The sequence below is a fragment of the Pteropus medius genome, unplaced genomic scaffold (assembly GCF_902729225.1).
Source record: "Pteropus medius unplaced genomic scaffold, Ma_sr-lr_union100, whole genome shotgun sequence".
In the NCBI taxonomy this organism is placed as follows: domain Eukaryota; kingdom Metazoa; phylum Chordata; class Mammalia; order Chiroptera; family Pteropodidae; genus Pteropus; species Pteropus medius.
The window spans coordinates 383,252-403,706 of NW_024346771.1; the positions used below are offsets into that span (position 1 = coordinate 383,252).

Consider the following 20,455-nt stretch of genomic DNA (forward strand, 5'->3'; position numbering starts at 1 on the left):
TTCATCTGACATTGTGTTAAAAAAAAAAAAAAAAATGCAAGATTCAATTAAGGACTCTTAGTTTAAGTTTTGGGTTGCCATGTAAAAACTTTAAAATTGTTGCCTAATCTTTCGATGTTTACAAAATAAAATGCTTCTGAAGGTAGCTGAAGGGTCAAGCATCCTAATACAAATGAAAGCCAGCAAAACTGTTTTCTTTATGCGAAGGAGTTGTGAAACTAGGTCTTCCACTTTGTTTTTTTGTTTGTTTGTTTTGTAAATAAGATTTTATTGGAACACAGCCAGAGTTCATTCTTTTATGTATTGTCTATGGCTGTTTTCATACTCTAACTGAAAAGTTGAGTAGTTTTGATAGAGACCATATGTCCTGCAAAGGCTAAAATATTTACAGAAAAAAAAATTGCTGACCCTTGCATTACACCATCCTCCAAGTAGCAGATATTTCACTAATGTGAATTAATTGTCACGATCTAAAAGACTCAGAGGTGTTGACTGATTTTATATTCACATTAATTTTTTCAATTAAATTAACCGGAGTGACATTGGTTAATAAAATTATATAGGTTTAAAGTGTACAATTCAACGTCATATGTATACTGCATTGTGTGTTCACCATCCAAAGTTCAATTTCCTTCTGCCACCATATATTTATCACTCTTTACATTATACTTACTTTTTCTTTTACAAAAAGGATTTTTTAAAAATTCTGTTTTTTCAAAAGGTAGCTAGAATTTAATACTACTTTCTGTTGCAGGTGAGAATGTATCAAGAACTCAAATGTAAAAAGGATGAAACAATCTTGCATGTGGCCAGTAGTTCTCAAGGTGCAGTCTAGGGACTCTGTGGGTCCCTGAGACCCTTACCCTTTTCCAAGGATCCTTGAGGTCAAAATTATTTTCACAATAGTATTAAGAAGTTATTTGGCTTTTCACTCTCATTTTCCCACAAATAGGAGACAAAAAGTTCATTGATATAGTTTCAGATTCTACATTGTAACTAACCTTTAAGAAAATACTGCATTTTAATGTAGTACCAAAGAATAACCACAATTATATGAAAAGGCTATTGAAATTCTCTCCTGTTCCCCAACTATCTATCTGTGGCCAAATTTTCTTCATATATTTCAACCAAAACAACATATCACAAGAGATTGATAGTAACAAGCAAATATGAGAATCTAGCTTCTTCTATTAAGCTAGATGTGGAAAGATTTGCAAAAATGGAAATCTCACTGAATTTTTTTGAAAATTTATTTTAAACAATAAATATTTTTAAATTTTTTCAGTTTTAATTTCTAATACAGTACATGGGGATATAACACAAAGTAATCAAAAGTTCTTTAGAGTCTTCAAAAAAGTGGAGATTTTCTGAAACCAAAAAATTTGAAAACTGCTTTACACCAAGATCCCTAGCTCCATCAGTCTAAAGAGTGTTGGCTTTAGTTAGCATCCTTGCTGTCTAGGTTTCTCTATCAGCTTCTCTGAGGGTTCTGGTTTTAAATAAATGGAAAAACTAGAGCAAGAATTATAAGCCTATGATGCTCATAAAGTCAAAAAAACGTCAGCCCCATTAGATATTTTTCTAGCCAAAGATTTTCAGTCAATTTATTTAAGCTCGGTGTTAAATAACTTCTATTAATGGAAAGTAGTATACTATACCTGCGGTGTTCTAAGAAAAGAGAAATCTGGTTGTGGCATTCCAACAAGGGAACAAATTCGAGAAAGTTCAGTTACTGGTGTGGACACAGGAGGGAGCTGGCTGGGAGCAGGCCAACACACATTTTCCATAGACTGCACATTATGGTACTCACTAGCACTGTGAGGCTTGTTCATATAAGATGCTACCAAAAAAGGGAAAAGGACATATCTATATTAAATGATATCTCAAACTATGCAATTATTGCAGAGTTTCATAGAATACAAGCAGGAAATTGATAAAAGGTGAGAAAAGGAATCTTTCATGAAGCAAATATAAGAACTATTTAGTATTGCCTAAAATTACTGAGAATTTAATAAACATTTCGAGGTGATTTCAATTGATTAATGATACATGATTAAGATAAAGATTTTAAAATATGATACGTAGCTGACTGCCAAAAATGAACATCTCGACAGATTCATGATTACATAGTTATTTTACAGGCAAAATTCAACCCATTTCCTATTTAGAAAAAAAAAGTACAGCTTGCTGCCAGCATTAATTTAATTTTATATAAACATACTCTTTGAGGATGAAGCAAATCTGACTGGTTTCAATATAAAAATAAAATATAAAAACTGTTCTTGGAATTATTTCTGAACAAAACTTGACTCTAATCCTACGTAAGAGAAATGTATACATACAAATCGGATTCATCAGATGAATCTTCAGCTAACAACCGCTCGAGAATGATGTTAACCACGTGTAGGGACGCTAAGTTTTCTAGGATTTGACATTTTCAGTGATTGAGAATTACTATATTTTGTGAATGGAAACACCACTGCTAAAAACAGAAAGCTATAAACAGAATTATGTCATTTGTTTCCAAAGAGTCAATATACTAGAGTGATGCAAAAATAATAATAAAAGTGAGATATTTCGTGGCAAACTTTGTGGTAAAGTGAGGACCGTTACTGCGAGCTATCTAGGGTTAAATGCTGCAGCCCCCAAGCACTGCTGGCGAGTAGTCTCAGGGCAAACGGAAAATGGGTTAAACAAGCAAATGGCTTTCTTCGCCCGATTTACAATTAATTCCTAAATTTTGAGGCTTTGGCTTCAGTCTTACTTCTCACCATTTTATCTTACATTCTGAGACACATGGATGAATGCTTTTGTTGCTTCAAATAGTGCTTAAAATTTTCCCTGAAATTAAGTCTTTTAAAGTGCTTTTAGATAGAAAATGATTTAAAAATTCTGAAAGTTCACATTATTTCATGATCAGCAAACTCACTAATAGAACAAGAGCAACCTCTGTGAAGGATGAATCTAAACCTCTTACTGTTACAGATTTTAAAAAAGGTTAAGTGGCTTGCCCAAAGTCACAAATCTCATTAGTTCTGCTAACATGGGCTGGATTCAGCTCTTGACTCTACAGTGTATGAAAAAAAGTAAAAGTTACTTGTTTTTGACAGTGGGACCATCTTTATCCAATTTTGAGTTTTAAGATTTTATTTTGCTCTATTTCAGGAATATGTCTGTCACTATGATAGTTTCCTAACAGTTACTGAAATATTTAATTATTTATCCCAATATTCACTGGAGTATAAATGGAGGTAGGCTCTGATTTTGTTCTAGATTTTGAACTTCTGTCACCATCTACTTTTGCATTAGTAATTCTTCCTGGCAGTATTTTGCAGATAATTACATAGACAAAATACTAAACTATAGGGGACATAGAGGGTAGGGACAATAATAGATATTTATTGAAATCCAGACATGTGCCAGATGTTATGTTATAGGCTTCACAGATTTGAGGTAGGTACTCACTTTCCAATGTCTGCCTCCATTATTTTTAATTGATTTTATAGCTTCTTCTATTTTTATGGTGGTCAAGTTTTTTTTTGTTTTTTGTTTTTTGTTTTTTTTTAACAAAATGCTAATATCAGTTCTTGGCATCTATGAATGTGCCAGACACAGTGCTGCTTTATACATGTCATAATTATCACAACAGTCATTTGCAATGTTATTCTCACTTTATAAATAGGAAAAAAGAATTTTAGAAAAGTTAAGTGATGTATTTAAATTTTACGATCATTTTTAAATTACTGAGGAAAAAAGCTAGAATGTGAAAACCTTTCCAGGTTTGGGGTCTACAGAATAAGTATCTGTAATAGTACAATTTAGGTAATCACAAGAAGACCTTTAGGGACTATACATCATTGGTTACATAGTTAAATTATATAAATGACACAAGCATACAAATTACACTCTTATTTGTTACTTTTAATTATATTCTTTTAAAAATTAACGTAGTTTTATCTTTAAAAAGCACATGATAAAAAAATGAACTGAATTTTTGAAATACTGGTTATTAGTAACTGTACTTAGTTTACTTACTTGGTTTCTTATTTTGTTTAGGCTGTGAGGAAGGTCCAGATTCATCTCTTCTATTAGAGGAAACGGTGACTTTATTATCGATCTGTTTCATTTCATTCTTACGGCCCACACAGTCAGAACCATCAATTTTTAAAATTTCTTTAAGCATCCGTGTTCCCTTCTGTTTTGAAAATGATTGGTATGAAGATGGTGGGGTTAGGGGAAGAAAAGTTATCAGAGTTACAGAGCTTACTGATCCTTCTTTTAGTGAGTTACATTGTTAAAAATTAAACCAACAACTATATTCAGACAGAGAATAAGGAAAATCAATAGCCTAGAGTTGAAACAAAACAAAACAAAACAAAACTCTCATTTCTCGGCATAGAAAGAATGCTTACTCTTCTGCTTAACTTTTGACCAAATTGCCTAGTAGCAATGTTTGAAAAACAAGGGAGCTATATATGATCTAAAGACAAAAAGGAAAAAGATGGTTTAATTGCCCAGGGCAGCCAGATTTTCCTCACATAATGACAACATTGATACAACACATCAGTCTACATGAAAGAAAACTGTTAACAGCTGCATGTGGTATGTATGCCTGGCCAAAAATAGTAAAATTACTGCAGTACAAAAGCTCCTACGAAATACCTACCATAGCAAATGACTGTGGTGACAAATGTTCTTCACTTGGAGGCTCTTCATGATGAGATGACTGTACTTCATTTTCTTTGGAGATATTCAAGGATGCTAAAAAGTTCTCAATTCCAGTGTTAGGCTAGAAGAATAAATATTTTGTGCATGAAGATGAAAGCACAGAGACACAGAGAAAACTAAAAGTTTTATATACAAAAATGATTCTTAAATTTTCACCTAATTATCTTCCCAGGTTTAGAGTTTGGGAAGATAAACTGAATAAATGACCTTTTACCTTATTAAAAGCATTTGGATAACCAGCCACAATCGTTTGGTTTTTTGAGACTTCTGTACTTTCATTTCTCTTCACTAGCTTAATATTACATTTGGCAAGCCCTCCAAACGTCTATAAAAGTGTACGAATGAGCTTTTTGTGCAAATAAAATTTATAGTTACTATTTAATAGTTCTAAATAAATAGCTGTAAATTTTTTAATGTGAAATTCTCCTTTTTTATCATAAGTAAAAAAGGGGGGCCTGTAAATTTGAATTTGAATTTTTTTGAGAAAAAAATTACATCTTTATCTTCATTAACTTCTAGATAAGATTTAGCATTCCCTTTAATTATGAATGTGGGCAATAAACCACAATGGGGTGACCTAATTCTATTTCAATAAAATTAGTTTTCACTCAAATCTTATGTATTTTATTTTAGCATTAAAACATTATTCTGAGAAAGAGTCCATAGGCTTCATCAAAGAGGTCGATGGCACAAAAAGTTTATAAATGCTTTTTCTAAAAAAAAGAAATGATAGCATAAGAGTTTCAAAAGGAGAGGGCCTTAAAAGTCATGTAATTCAACCATTTTACTGACATCTAAATATGAGTTCCATTTATAGAGAAACTGCTATGTGCCAAATATTCTGCTAAGATGTCCTCTATAAATTTAATATATTACTAGTTTATAAGACCTAATTTTTTTCAAACTCTGTAGTAATAAAATATACATATAAAAATGCACACATCATAAGGGTATATGTTGAATTCTTTTAGATTAAAATTTTGTTGTACTTTGATTACAAAATACATACTTCATATCAAATAGCAGAAACTATATAAAAATAAAACATAAATCTCAGCTTCCCCCAACCAATCTAACTCTGTAGAATTAACTCTTAACTTTGCTATGTTGATCCATATACTTTCATTGTATATATAAACATATTTCCATATGTTTTATATATACACATATATACACTTATGTATGTAGGTACGTAGGTATGTATATTTAGACTATGTATATTGAGAGAGATAAGTGTTTTTTTTATCTCCATTTCAAAGATGAAGAAATTGAGGTTGAGAGATGCAGTGAAGTGCCCAACTACTAAACAGCAGAATCAGGGCTTCAGATATTTCAAGTTTTAAACCTTGGACTCTGGCTCTGCAACCTCCCATCCAAGTGAATGGCAGGCTATGCTTTAGCACCCTCATGCCACATACCTTATAAATTTGATTGAAAGGGCTGCAATATGCAGTTAGATGTCAAAGAGCAATAAAATGTTGGCTACTAGAAATTAAATTTTAAGAAAGCTTACCTGTCATAAAACATTAAAAAAAAACCCATAAAGATTTTTTAAAAAAGGGAGGCTTACCTGCTTATTTGAAATTTTTTGTGACCGACTCTCAGTTTTAGGACTCTTACACTCTTCTTTAACTAGAGACAAGAAAATAGAAATTTTAGTAAATAAAGGAACTTGCTAAATACCAATTAAATTTACCAAATATTTACTACCACAAGGCACTTTGTTAAAAATTCACAGAATTCCAAGAAGGCAAAGGCCCCTGACCTTGAGGAACTTATAATCTAGATGAGGGGGAGAAGGGACACTCACAGATAACAAATATAATGGAAAAGGAAAGGTAGCATCTAATTGAGCCTTGAAGGATAAAGGTTTCCAAAGTGCTGAATAGGAGGCTAAGTATCCCAGGCAAAGGAAATAATAGGAGAAAAGACATGGAAACAGAGAGCGAGGAATGTGTTTATAAAACTCTAAATACACCAGCTCCACTGGAGGTTAAGAAGTATAATGGAGCTTAAATGAACTAAAGAAGCACATTGGAGCCATAATCTCAGAAGTACTGAAGACTATGGAATTAAACTGGTAGACAGTGGGTAACCAATCTGAGCAGGTAGTGATCTGATCAGAATTGTGCCTTAGGAAGAGTAAAATATGGCAGTGGCTTATTGAACAGATAGGAAATTAAGAGACCAATTAGGAAGCCGTTTTAGTAGAAATATTAAGGTAAAATTGGGGGAATGTTAGGAGAAATGAAAAAGATGAATTAGAAGAGGAAGGAGGAAAGGAAAAAGAGAAAGAAAGGAAGGAAAGAAGGAAGGAGAGAGGGAGGATGGGATGAAGGGAGAAGGGGACTAAGGAAAAAGGAGAAGGTGAGGAAAGAAGTAGGGAGGGAATGAGATGAGTGAGGAGAGAAGGAAAAGGGCAAAGCTAGAAAAGGAAGAGTGGGAACAGAGAGAGGGAAAAGAAAGCAGGAAGGGGGGGAAAGAAAGGGAAAGAAGTAACCTTGCAAAAAGGATGAAACAAAAAGGAAAACTGATGGGTATTGACATTAAACCTTCATAGAGACACACACAAAGAAAACTAATTAGAATTCCATATAATGTGAATAGTTTACATACATTTATATAAACAATAATTTGAAGAAAAATCACAAAGTATTTCAATTAAATATAAAACTTTAAGGTATATTTATTAGATTTATAGGGATATTAATCTGTATTTAACTTAAAATGTAAAAATGTAGAGCACAGATATTGGTACAAAAAATAGTTTAGCAGTTATCAAACTGAACCAAAGTTATAAAACAATTAAAAAAAATAGCTTTTTAGGAAAATATTTTAAAGAACTACTTTAATGTTACATGTACTATATAAATACATAAAATATCATGAATAATTAATATTTAATAAGTTAGCATCAGGACTGTGTACTTGATGTTTCCTCTGACAGAAAGCTCTTCAGCAAGCTTTCTGCATAGCTTATCCCATTCCACTCCCATTTTATTTGGGTCTCTTTAAATGTTATGTCAAACAGGCATTCCTTGACCATTTTATTTAAAATAGGACCCCTATCACTGAGTATGGAATTTATTATTTATTTGCCTATTATAAAATTCCACTTATTAGGTAGAAAACTTGGCTGTCTTGTTCACTTGTGTACTCGCAGCAACTAGAACAGTACCTTGCAACTTAATAAGTAGCTACTGAATAAATAAATGAATGAATAACAAATGAACCAAAGTTTGAACATGAAGAGCTATTTCCTGCAATTTGGGAATACTTTGATTAAGAGAAGAGAAAAAGTGCAAGATTAAGATTCTCATCTCTGTACTTGCATCCCTTGCTGTGCCTGGAACACAGTAGAAACCACTGAAGGAAAGAAAAGAGTAAAAATATACAAACTAGGAAGGAGAATATTAACAACAAAATATTCGTACATATTTTTAACTAAAATCTGTAATACAGTTTGGAGAAATTTAATTAGCAAGTATTTACACAAAAAAGTAACTGAATTACTTTAAATAAAATTTATCTCAAAAAATAGTGGGGATACATCAGCAAAAATGTCAGCAGAGGGATCTCTAAAAATTCTCTCCTCCATAAAAGCAATGAGAAAATGGACAAAAATTACCAGAATCCAAATTTTCAGAATGATGGAAGTTAATCAAAGGTTTACGGCAATCTGAGGAACGTTTACTCAAGATTAAAGACTAAATCTTAATAAAGAACATCTAACTAAAATCCCACAGCTAATATTATACTTAATGTTGAAAAACTCAAAGTTTATCCCTGAGATCAAGACAAGATAAGAATGTTCACTCTCGCCACTTTTATTCAACATCATACTGGTGGTTCTAGCCACCGCAATTAGGAGAGAAAAAGAAATAAAAGGCAACCAGATTATATAGAAAACAGTTTCATTGACAAGAGCAATAAAAAAATACTTAGAAATAAATTTAACCAAAAAAAAAAGCAAGATTTGTACACTGAAAACTGTAGACATCACTGAAAGAAAATTAAAGACCTAAATAAATGGAAAGATATTTTGTGTTCATGGATAAGAAGATTTAATATTGTTAAGATGACAATACAATACCACCCAAAGTGATCTACAGATTCAATGCAATCCCCATAAAAGTTCCAGCTGCCACTTTTGCAGAAAGAGACAAGTTGATCCTAAAATTCATATGAAAATGCAAGGGGTGATGAAAATGTACTCAATTTAGACAGTGGCACTGGTTGTATAACTTTGTGACAATACCAAAAAACTACTGATTGAATACTTTAAAAGGATGGATTTTATGTCATGTGAATTATAACTCAGTAAAGCTGTTAATATTAATAAAAAGAAAGCACCAGAGTTATAGTTTAACTTAAAACTTACATTTACTGTGAGGCTCATGTTTTCTCTGCTGACATTTAATATTGTCATTTAAGCCAGATTTATGATGTTGAGTTACTTGACTTATTTCTTGAGGTAGGCCTGCACCCTGAAAGTTAAAATTCTTATAAATGATTTAAACAAACTCTTAATAGTATAGCTACTTCTTTTTTTAATGATTAATAAATAATTACTTTATTATTTTTATAATGATTAGATTGCTCATAGAAAAAAATTAAGGAATGCAGAAAAGCATAATTTAAAACACCACTCAAATTCCACCACCCAGAAATAACCATTATTAACATAATGACCATCACTCCAGACATTTCTCTATGTATTACTTAGCTGGCAAGATACAAAGAAAATTATCATTTTACAAAATGCCTTTCTATGGAAAAAAATTAAATCTAATTTTGCTTGACATTAATATATAAACTAAGGAAAAGATTAAACTTTAGGGAAATGTTTCTTCACAACAGAAATATTGGCTTCTAAAGATCCCCATAGATTTGCTTCAAAATAATCTTATCTCTGGGATAGGTGGGGGTGGGAAATGAGTAGATGTTACAGAGGAACATGTGCAAGGTAACAAATGGGTACCTGTGGGTTCATATTCTTTTGACTTCATTATTTTAAAATTTCCCATTAAAAAGCTTTTGAAAATTCATCATTTCTGCCTCTGTTATGAAAGCTGAGGATATTAGCCCTCTTTCATCCCTTCCCCCAATACCTGATTTTTAACTTTTATACTGTCAGGGTTTTCCAATGATGGAAGACTACTACGAGAGAGCAACACTGACTATAAAGCTATAGTAATTGAGATAGTATAGAAATGGCAGAATCAGTAAAACAGCATGAGTAAGTTTCATCTAAAGATCATATCAGATCTCTTTGTTTTCTGATATTGAGAGGAGGCCTGAAGTTAAAAAGATATAACTTTCCACAGTTGAAGTGGAAGAGGAAGCGAAAGCATAGGTTATAGATCTTCAATACAAATTTATGATTTCATAAATTTTGCTTTTGGTGTGGCCTATTTATTTTCTTCTGAGCACAGACAAATGAACACTGGGTACAAAGGCACATCATGTCCTAGTTGGCAGTGAGCACGCTTGAAAATAGTTGTGATATGCACCAGAGTGTGAAGGAAGGTCCAATGAGCTCATATGTACAGAATCAAAAGGGCCAAGAGATTTGTCTGTATAGCACAATGCTTGGTGGGGTTTTGGGCTACAGCAGTATATTATGGGGATTTTGATTCTAAGGAAGGGAATTAGAACATCAGGATCAATAGATTGGTATGAAAAAATATTGTCAGAGTGTCTATTATGTGCCAGGCATGGTAAGATGTACTTTGCATTCATTATCTTAATATCACTATAACAATACTATAATCATAAAAATGCTATGGTAGATTTTGATTCCATTATATAGATAAACAAACTGAGGCTCAAAGTGATAAAGTAATTTGGTTATAGAACTAATAATAGGAGAGTTAACATTTGAGTTCTAACTCTAAAACCCATGTTCACAGTACCATTTCAGAGAAAAAGGGTGCCATGTTTAATTAGAAAGAAAATATCCTAGTTTTGCATATAGTTTTTTGGGTTGTTCTATTTAATATCTACATAAAGCTGTTTACGTTAGTCATGTTGCCATGTTTTACCAATAAAGGCTTGAATTTTTTTTTGAAGTTTTTTTTTTAGAGTAGTTTTAGGTTCACAACAAAACTGAGAGGGAGGTATAGCCTCCCCATTATCAACACCCCTCATGAACCTACATTGACACATCACTATCACCCAAAGTCTACAGTTTACACTGGGTTCACTCTTGGTGTTGTACATTCTATGGGTTTGGACAAATATATCCACCATTATAGTTGAGGACAAAAAAGGGACTCTGTAATAAACCTAACCAAAAGTAATCTTATGGGATGATCTGATCATAAATACCGAACTTGGCAGCTCACTGTGGGCAGTATGCCTCAGGTCTATAACTTCCCTAGTGAAAGGTTATCTTTGCCTTAAGCTAAGCCTTGTCCATTGTTTTTGTGCATCTAAGTTAATACACCTTGGAAATGCCTCTTTTTTCAGACCCCTAGTAACCACGCTCAGGAAAGTATATAATCTTAACTGGTTTGTAATCCAACAGTAGATATTTTCTTTTCTTGCTTTTTCCCACATTCATGTAATTTTCCTTACCTTCCCTCCTTAATTCCGAATGTATAAAATAAATTGCAAACTGTCATTCTGGGGAGCATTTGAGATTTTGCTTCCTGGCATGTTGTCTGTTTTGCTCAAAGAAACTTTCATAAAAATTCTTTACGGGTCTGGACATTTCTTACATTGACAGTAGTATTGTACAGAGTATTTTTCACCCCCCAAAAAATCTGTGCTTTGCTTATTCATCCCTCCCTCTTCCCTAACTCCTAGCAACCACAGATCTTTTTAACTGGCTCCATAGTTTTGCCTTTTCCAGAAGCTTGAATACTGGTTTTTTTTGTTTTGTTTTGTTTTGTTTTTTTAAGTCACGCTGAGTTTTCTAGAATTTTGTCACTGGATGAGTATCAGGCTGCTTTTTAATGTCTCATGGATATGTGTTACATGTAGTGGCTCATAACTCTTGGAACAAACAGGAGATAAAACAGTGGAGAAGTCAACTGATAAAATGAAATAGCAATCAATACCAGAAGATGCATGCAGAAGATTCTGAGGAAATAAAACATCAAGTGTTGAGTTCCATCTCAAGGAAATAGGTGGTAATATGACTAGCAGACCTTGATTGAGACTTAGGGGAATTTTGGTAGTGAGAAAGGAAAGGCATCTTAAGTGGAAGGAACAAGAAGAACACATAGCCTGTAAGGGGAATTATCTATTTGTGAGAAAGGGAATGTAAAGAGAGCAATCTGACTGGAACAGACCATTAAACCAAATGGTTGGACATAGCTCATATAAGAATTAGGTAAGGTTAAATTATAGAAGGACTAAATGTTAGTTTGAGTTGAGGCTGAATACCAGTAGCACTAAACAGTGAGCCTTATACATTCTAAATATTTGAACACTATTTTGGACTGAAAAAAATCTCCAAAGTGATCTAAGTCTAATAACTTAATTTTGTACATGAGGCCAAAGAGGCCCAGGGAAATCAGATGTGCTCAATCCGAGTCACAAAACTTGATTTCCTGATTCTGAGTCCAATAGCAGATTTATTATACCACACTGTCTCAGGGCATAAACTTGAATTCAAACCCAGGAACTCTTATTAATTAGATGCTTTGACTAATTATTCTACAAGGCCACGACAGGTTAAAGGATGTTTAGGAAAGATTGATCAGACAGTACTATGTAAGAAGAACTAAAAAAGAAAGAGATAAGAAACAAAAAACGCACATAAGAGGTTAATTTAGAATTGGAATGACAATCTAAGGTCCAGTAGTGGGAGTAAACAGTTTGGGATGTCATTATAAAAAAAATATTAGAAATAATGGGTAAAATGTTTTGATTCTATGCTTTTCAGATTATACAGGTGGGGAAAATGGTAGTGTTAGGAACAAGAATAAGAGAGGAGGCCAAAAGTGAGGTCATTTCTGAGATGTCTTGAGGTTGAAGGGATGGTGGGCATCCATCAATATCTGTTTTCTAGAAAGTTGGAGATATTGAGTTAGATCCTGTTTGAGAGGTTGGAATTAGAGATATAGATTGTGTGGTAATTAGCAGAGAGGTAAGAGCCAATGTCACAAGTCAAGCAATAAGGCAAAAGGGAAAGAAAACTGTTCTTGAATTTTATGGAACAGTCTCAGTGAAAGGTTATAAGAACAGAGGTTAATAAAAAAGTTGAACAAATGGAGAAAAACAAGACAGAACTCAGGGTAATGTCTCCTTTTAGAGCAAAACTCCTTCAAAGAATTGCATGTATTTGCTGCCTCCAATTTCTCTCCTCTTCTTTCTTAAATCCACTCTAATCAGTATTTCACATCTCTCACTCTACTAACGGTGCTCTTGTCAAGGTTCCCAAAGACTTTAATGTGCTAGACTCTATGGTCATTTCTCAGTTTTTACCTCAATTGATCCAAGAATAACATCTGACACAGCTGATAACTCTGTCCTCTTTAACATCCATTCTTCACTTGGCATTTAGACACCACCCTGTCCTGGTTTTCTTCTGTTTCACTAGCCATTCCTTCTTAGTCTTCTCTGTCAGTTTCACCTAACCTCTCTGACTCTTTAAAGATGGAATTCTCTAAGGCTAAGTTATTGAACATCTTCTCTATCTACATCAACTTTCTTGGGTATAGATAAATAGATACAGTTATACAGATACACACATACACATATGTACACGCAACACACACACACACACGCACACGCACACGCACACGCACACACACACTGACTCCCAAATTCTCTCTCCAGTTTGGACATCTTCCATGACCTTCATACTCAATGGCCAACTCTACATCTCCACTTAAATGTTTAATATACATTTCACACTTAGCATGTCCAAAACTAAACTCTAGATCTTCCCCCACAAATCTACTCGACCTGCAATCCTCCTCATCTCTATCCTTTTAGTTACTCAGACATTAAGAGTCACATCCTTTAATCCAATTTTTCCCTTTTACCCCCATATCTAATTTATCAGATAGCAATCTCTCCCAAATATATCTAGAATTTGACCAGTTCTCACAGGTACCTACTACCCTCATCTTAGGTCCCTATCAACTCTACTTGGTTGACTTTAGTAGTCTCCTAACTATTCCCTGTTCCCACCCTGGCTCGTCTACATTCTAGTCTCAAGAGTGATCTTATTAAAATATATGTCAGATCATGTCAATCTGATACTCAAAACCCTTCACTGATTTCCCATCTCACTGAGTAAAAGCCAATGTCCTTGTAATAACTGGGAAGGTCTTGCATGGTATCGATGTGTCACTTCTCTAATTACATTTTCTATAACGTGCCATATTAATTCATCTATAATGGTCTTCTTTCTCTTCCTTGAGTATGACAGGGATCATCTCCCCAAAAGGGCCTTTGAATTTGTCTGGAATACTTTCCCCTCTGATATCTATATAACTTACTCATTTCATTTAAGTCTTTGCTCAAATGTCACCTGATAATTCCTTTTAAAACTACAAAATCTTCCCTCTGCTCCTCCCAACATTTCCTATCTTCTTCTCTGCAATTTTTCTCAAACTTGTATATTATGGTCTAATATACCATGTAATTTACTTATCTTATTGTCCTCTTCTCCAAGGATATTAATTATATGAGGGCCAGGATTTTTGTTTACTCTCACTGCACAGAACAATGTCCGGCACTCAATAAATATGTGTTGAATGAATGATAACAAAGCACTCCTAAAAAATGACTGGTTAGCAGTATCAAATAAATTAAAGAGGAAAAGAGTGTTTGAAAATCTATATATTAATTATACTTAGGCAGAAATTATTTATGGATGATCTAACAAAAATTTATAACATATTTAAAGCTTATTGGCAGAGGAAACCTGTGTATTTTGTCACTCACTTTCTATGTTTATTTTACCATTATTCCCTTTGTTATTTTCCCCTCTCTTGCTCTGATAATGCTACCATCGCTGGAAGACATTAGAATAAATGAGACCCTCATGGTGCAGGCTACTGGCTTATAAACTTGATAAAATATTCTAAGAAGATAGGTTAATAACTTGCAAAAAATGTATTAGAAATTCATTCTTCTTTTTCTTTCTTTCTTTTTTTGTCTGAGTCTATTCTTTTAGCAGAATTTCTTTCCTCTTCTTGATCTCTATCAAGGAATATGAATTTTCTCATCTCTAAGACAACCAACTGCCAGCATAAAGCTATACATTCAAGAGGAAATTAGTAAGTTAATGAGTGTCATTAAGGCCTTTGTTTAATTTAAAATATTGTTAGTATGATTTTGTACACAACTAAAAAAAATCCACAACTGATTTAAAAGAAAAATTGTCTATATTCTCACTCATTGGTCCAAAAACTTTTATATATGGATGAACAAAATTATGCAAATTCCTGATCAAAACTGTTATTTCTATTTTATAGGCTTTTAGGAGGAAATTAATCATTGCATACCTGAAAAAGAAATATAAAATTAAATGTCCATTGAACAAGGTATACTAACCTTCTCTTGTAGAGTTGGCTGAAAGTGTCGAACCCTTCCAGATCCCTGTAAGGACTGCCAAATGTTGCAAAATTCATCATCATTTTTAGTAGGTACCTGGAAAACACAAAAAATTTCTTAAGGAACTGAAACATAAAGAAATAAAGATTCATATTAAAAACTAAATAATTTATTCATTAAAATTTTCTAGCAATAAAGAGGATATTTAATTTTCATTATTTGGAATCTCATTTTTTCCTCTAAAGGTCAGTATAGTCATCATAAACATATTAAATTGGAGTGAAAATGGCTTTCTTCATATGTATTTGATTTTTATTCATTTTCCTGTAAAGTATTTAAAGCATAATGAATGCTATAAAAGATTATACTGAATCAATATCCCCACCAAAGGTATTTTTTTGTCTTCCAATGCACTGATACATTATTTCATTTAAACTAACATCTAATGATTTTATTTTAAAAAATCTCATTTTACGTAAAAGCAGTCTAATAGATTAAAAATGAGGTATTACTTATGGGGAATTGATTTCATGCAGATTAGAACTCTGGAAAAATATACATCAAATTAACAGTGGTTACCTATGAGATTTAAAAGAATTTTTTACTTTGTTTCCTTTGTTTTTGTCTTCTTATCTATGCTTTCTAAGTAGTCTGTAATAAACATGTATCATTTGGATTGAAAAGTGTGGTTAAGATCTGTAGCCATGGAATTAAATAAAGTTAAGTGTCTCACACAAAACAATTCAATTTTTGTCACCAGGAAGATGAAATAAAGGATATTACCCATGAGTTGCATGGTGGGAACTTGAAAATTGCTTTTGATAAACATGATATAGTCCTCTCTCTTTTATCTTTTGAATTTGTATAATTTTATAGCAAATAGCATAGGACATTGAGATTATATATGAAAAAGGTTAAATGTTAGTTTAAAGTAAATAAAGAGAAAAAAGATATTCTCAAGCTATTGTTATTTAAATGGCTTTCTTCTTTAATATAATTTTATAACATAGGGAGAATGCTAATAATAGCATTCTTTACTAGCTTATCAGTTTAAAATAAATCTTAAAATAAAATAAATTTAAAATAAAATAAATTGACCCAAACCAAAACTTTCTTAAAAACTAAGTCAAATTAGTTTTCCATTTATAGTCTGCCTGTGATGTGTAAAGGAGGTAGAAAGAAATTAAAGACTAAGAGTCTTACTTGTGTAGGAATAAAAAGCGATTGAGGGGAATGGTTCAGGCCTCCCAAATGCCCAGATGAAATTGATAAACTTGAGCTACAGTGATTCACAACTGGCTGCGGTTTCACAATGGCTGTCAACTTCTGATTTCCAGTTTCAGAGCGACTCCCATGAGTAAGGTTCACCAAGGCACTTGTTGGCAGTCGATAACCCCTACCAGGAGAGCACCTAAAAATAAAAAGTTGTATCAATGTCAGAGGGAAATAATACTAACTGTGCAAGGGAAAGAATCAAATAATTTTGGGGTGAACAGTCCATAGTCCAAATTAATAAATATTACTTTTATATTCAGTAGAGGATGAAATCATAGAAAAATCTTAATTTATAAGATGATGTTTTTCTGAAGAGTATCCAAATAAACTATTCAGTACTGTAGGGGTGTGTATGTGTGTATGTTAGTTTGCCTTCAGAAGGCTTGCAATATAATAGCAGAGAATGACTAAAAGTCATTAAAAAGACTGATTTGTACAGTCTGAGTTATGAAAGCCCAGGAGCTATCCAAGTGTGAAGCCATTCTCAGTATGGCTCTATCTATGCAATAGGGCAAATGTTAGCTTTGATCACATTTGTCTACTATTCAATTGTTTAGTCTAGCTCGTTTTTATCTTCAGCTTTTCATCTTAAAGTTTTGAAACTGGAAAGGCTTAATAGATAGATATTTGTGATTTCTTTCCTTCATGGCCTTGATAAAAGTGTCAGACAGTAAAGCAACCCTTCTCTTGTCTAAAGTTTTCAACTCTATCACCTACTTTTTTCTCTCTGAGAATATAATTATCTTACGTTGTAAGATCATGGAAAAGTAGAATTATTTTATGAGAATTCTTTGTAAAATTTCTAGAAAATGTTTTTGTGATAACTACAGAAAAAGACTGCATTATAGAAATGAATATACTATAGGCAGGTATCTTTTACACAAATCTTTATCAGTCAAGAAATCCACTGCTCTACATAAGAGGGAAAAAAAGACATTGCCAAAAAAGTTAACCATCATAAAAATAAATTTTCAGATATTGGGCTTAAGTTATTTGTAACCAAATATTTTCATGAAACAAAATTAGATATGAGATCTAGACTCTGTTGCTGCATTTGAAGAATACAAACAGTAAAGTCTGTAAGTAACAGGCACATTCAAATTGCAAAACAACAACAATGGCATTCCAAAGTTGATTGCTTGCCATTAAGAACTAAAGATTGCGATTTTACACAAAGAAGCTGAAAAAGAGTAATCAACTTCTTATTTATCCATTAATTACAACAGAAGAGAAAAAGAAAAACTAAACTAAATTTAGTTAAATTTTCCAGTCAGTTTTTATTTACTTTTTTGACTTTTATTCTTTCAAATTTATTTTTAAATAATTTTTTTTCAATTATGGTTGACATACATTATATTAGCTTTAGCTGTACAAGATAGTGATTAGACACTTATTTAACTTATAAAGTGATCATCCTGATAAATCTAGTACCCATTTGACACCATACATATTTATTACAATATCATTAACTATATTCCCTATGCTACACTTTACATCCCAGTGACTGTTTTGTAATTACCAATTGTACCTCTTAATCCCTGCATCCCCACAACCCCCTCCCATTTGGCAACCATCAAAATGTTCTCTGTATCTATGAGTTTGTTTCTCTTTTGTTTGTCTGTTTATTTTGTTTTTTAGATACCATCTATAAGTGAAATCACATAGCATTTCTCTTTTTCTGTCTTATTTCATTCAGCATAATATCCTCTAGGTCTAATCATGTTGTTGCAGATGGCAAGATTTCATTCTTTTTTTATGACTGAGTAATACTCCATTATATATGTGTACTACTTATTCTTTATCCATTCATCTATTGATGGAAATTTAGGTTGCTTCCATATCTTGGCTATTGTAAATAATGCTGCAATGAACATATAGATGCATATCTTTTCAATTAGTGTTTTGGGTTTCTTAGGATAAATACCCAGAAGTGAAATACCTGGGTCCTTCTTTGCCTCTTGCCTTTGCCTTTGTGTTCAAGTCTATTTTGTCTAGTATATGTATTGCCCCTCAGCTTTGTTTTTTCATTTCTATTTGCATGAGATATCTTTTCTATTCTTTTACTTTCAGTCTGTATGCATCTTATCCATTCAGCCACTCTGTGTCTTTTAATTGGAGCATTTAATCCATTTACATTTAAAATAATTATTGATAGGTATGTACGTATTGCTATTTAATTATTCATATTTTTTATCTTTCCTTCCTTCTTAAAGAAGTCCCTTTAAAATTTTTTGTAATACTTGTTTGGTCATAATGAACTCCTTTAGCTTTTTCTTGTCTGAGAAGTTCTTTATCTGTCCTTTGATTCTAAATGATAGCTTTGCTGGGTAGAGTAATCTTGGTTGTAGGTCCTTGCTTTTCATCACTTTAAATATTTCATACCAATCCTTTTGGTATGAAAAGTTTCTGTTAAGAAATCAGCTGACAGTCTTATGGGAGCTCCCTTGTAACTACTGCTTTTCTCTTGTTGCTTTTAGGATTCTCTTTGGCATTTTAATTATGATCTGTCTTGGTGTGGGCCTCTTTGGATTCATCTTGATTGGGACTCCCTGCTCTTCCTGTATTTGTATGTCTATTTCCTACACAAGGTTAGAGAAGTTTTCAGTCATTATATCTTCAAATAGGTTTTCAATTCCTTGCTCTCTCTCCTCTCCTTCTGGTACTCCTATAATGCAAATGTTGGTATGCTTGACATTGACCAATAGGCCCCTTAAACTACCCTCATTTGGGGGGATTCTTTTTGCTGTTCTGATTGGGTGTTTTCTGCTACCTTATCTTCTAAATTCCCAATTCAATCCTCTGTTTCGTTTAATTTACTTTTGATTCCCTCTAATATAGTCTTCATTTCAGTCACTTCATTCAGTAAATGTATTCTTCATTTAACTAGTTCCTTTTTATGTTTTCTATCTTCATTTTTATGTTTCCTATCTCTTTGTTGAAGCTCTCACTGAGATCACTGAGTATTATTATAACCAGTGTTTTGAATTCTGCACTTGGTAGATTGCTTGTCTCCATTTCGTTTAGTTCTTTTTTTCTGGAGCTTTGTTCTGATCTTTCATTTGGGACATGTTTCTCTCTTCATTTTGCTTGCCACTCTATGTTTCTTTGTAATAGGTTAAGCTACTATGTCTCTTGGTCTTGGTAGAGTGAACTTATATAGTAGGTGTACTGTGAGGCCCAGTGGCGCAGTCTCTCTGGTCATTGGAGCAAATGTTCCAAATGTGTCCTTTCTGTGGGTTGTGTGTGCCCTTCTGAATAGTTGAGCCTTGATTGCTGTTGACACATCAATGGGGGGGATTGGCCCTCAGGCTGACTGGTTGTGAGGACTGGCTGGTAAATACAGTAGAGATGCTGTTGTTATGGGGGCTGACCCTACGAAGCAGGAATTGCTTTACCAGGGCTCTAGTAACTGCCAAATCTAACCTTTGGGTGTGCTGTAAATAGAGGTAGTCGAGTGGTGCTCTGGAGTGGTCTGAAGCTGGCCACCAGATGTGTTTCTTCTGAAACCTCTTGGGAGGGGCTCTGTTGCAGGCCAAGGTCAGCCGCTGAGAACTGAGGCTAGCTGCTGTTAGTGCTGAGCTTGGGGGTTGTTTAGCAAGAGGTATAGGGCATGCTGAGGCCAGGTGATGTTTGTTTGGGGTTTGTGAAGTTTGAAGAATCTTAGGAAAATCTGTAGCATGAGCCAAGCAAGACAAGCCATTTGTATTGAAATACCACTAGAAGTGTTTTGGGTGGGCCTGCAAGTTTTGTGGGGTTAGGGTCTCAGGGAATCACCAGAACAGGGCAAATGGTATTAGCTAGACTGATAGAGACTCAGATATGGCACCAACCTGCATTTGCAGGCAGGGTGGTAGGAAGGACCAACAAAGGAACAATGGCTTCTGCCATCACTTCCATCTGGAAGAAAGCTGCCTCTCCAGCCCTTGACCTGAAG

At 33.4% G+C, this 20,455-nt stretch overlaps 1 protein-coding gene across 2 annotated transcripts in view; it reads right to left on the reverse strand.

Annotated features, from left to right (window-relative positions):
• Positions 1 to 20,455, reverse strand: part of XRN1 (5'-3' exoribonuclease 1) — a 117,195-nt gene that overhangs the window by 11,749 nt on the left and 84,991 nt on the right. For both annotated transcript variants that reach the window (XM_039876474.1, XM_039876475.1), the window contains exons 31-37: positions 16,450 to 16,657; positions 15,247 to 15,342; positions 9,110 to 9,215; positions 6,299 to 6,360; positions 4,667 to 4,789; positions 4,036 to 4,195; positions 1,659 to 1,840 (exon numbers count right to left, since the gene is read on the reverse strand). In XM_039876474.1, coding sequence (XP_039732408.1) covers positions 1,659 to 1,840; positions 4,036 to 4,195; positions 4,667 to 4,789; positions 6,299 to 6,360; positions 9,110 to 9,215; positions 15,247 to 15,342; positions 16,450 to 16,657 — 937 coding nt within the window. The remainder of the gene's footprint in view (positions 1 to 1,658; positions 1,841 to 4,035; positions 4,196 to 4,666; positions 4,790 to 6,298; positions 6,361 to 9,109; positions 9,216 to 15,246; positions 15,343 to 16,449; positions 16,658 to 20,455) is intronic.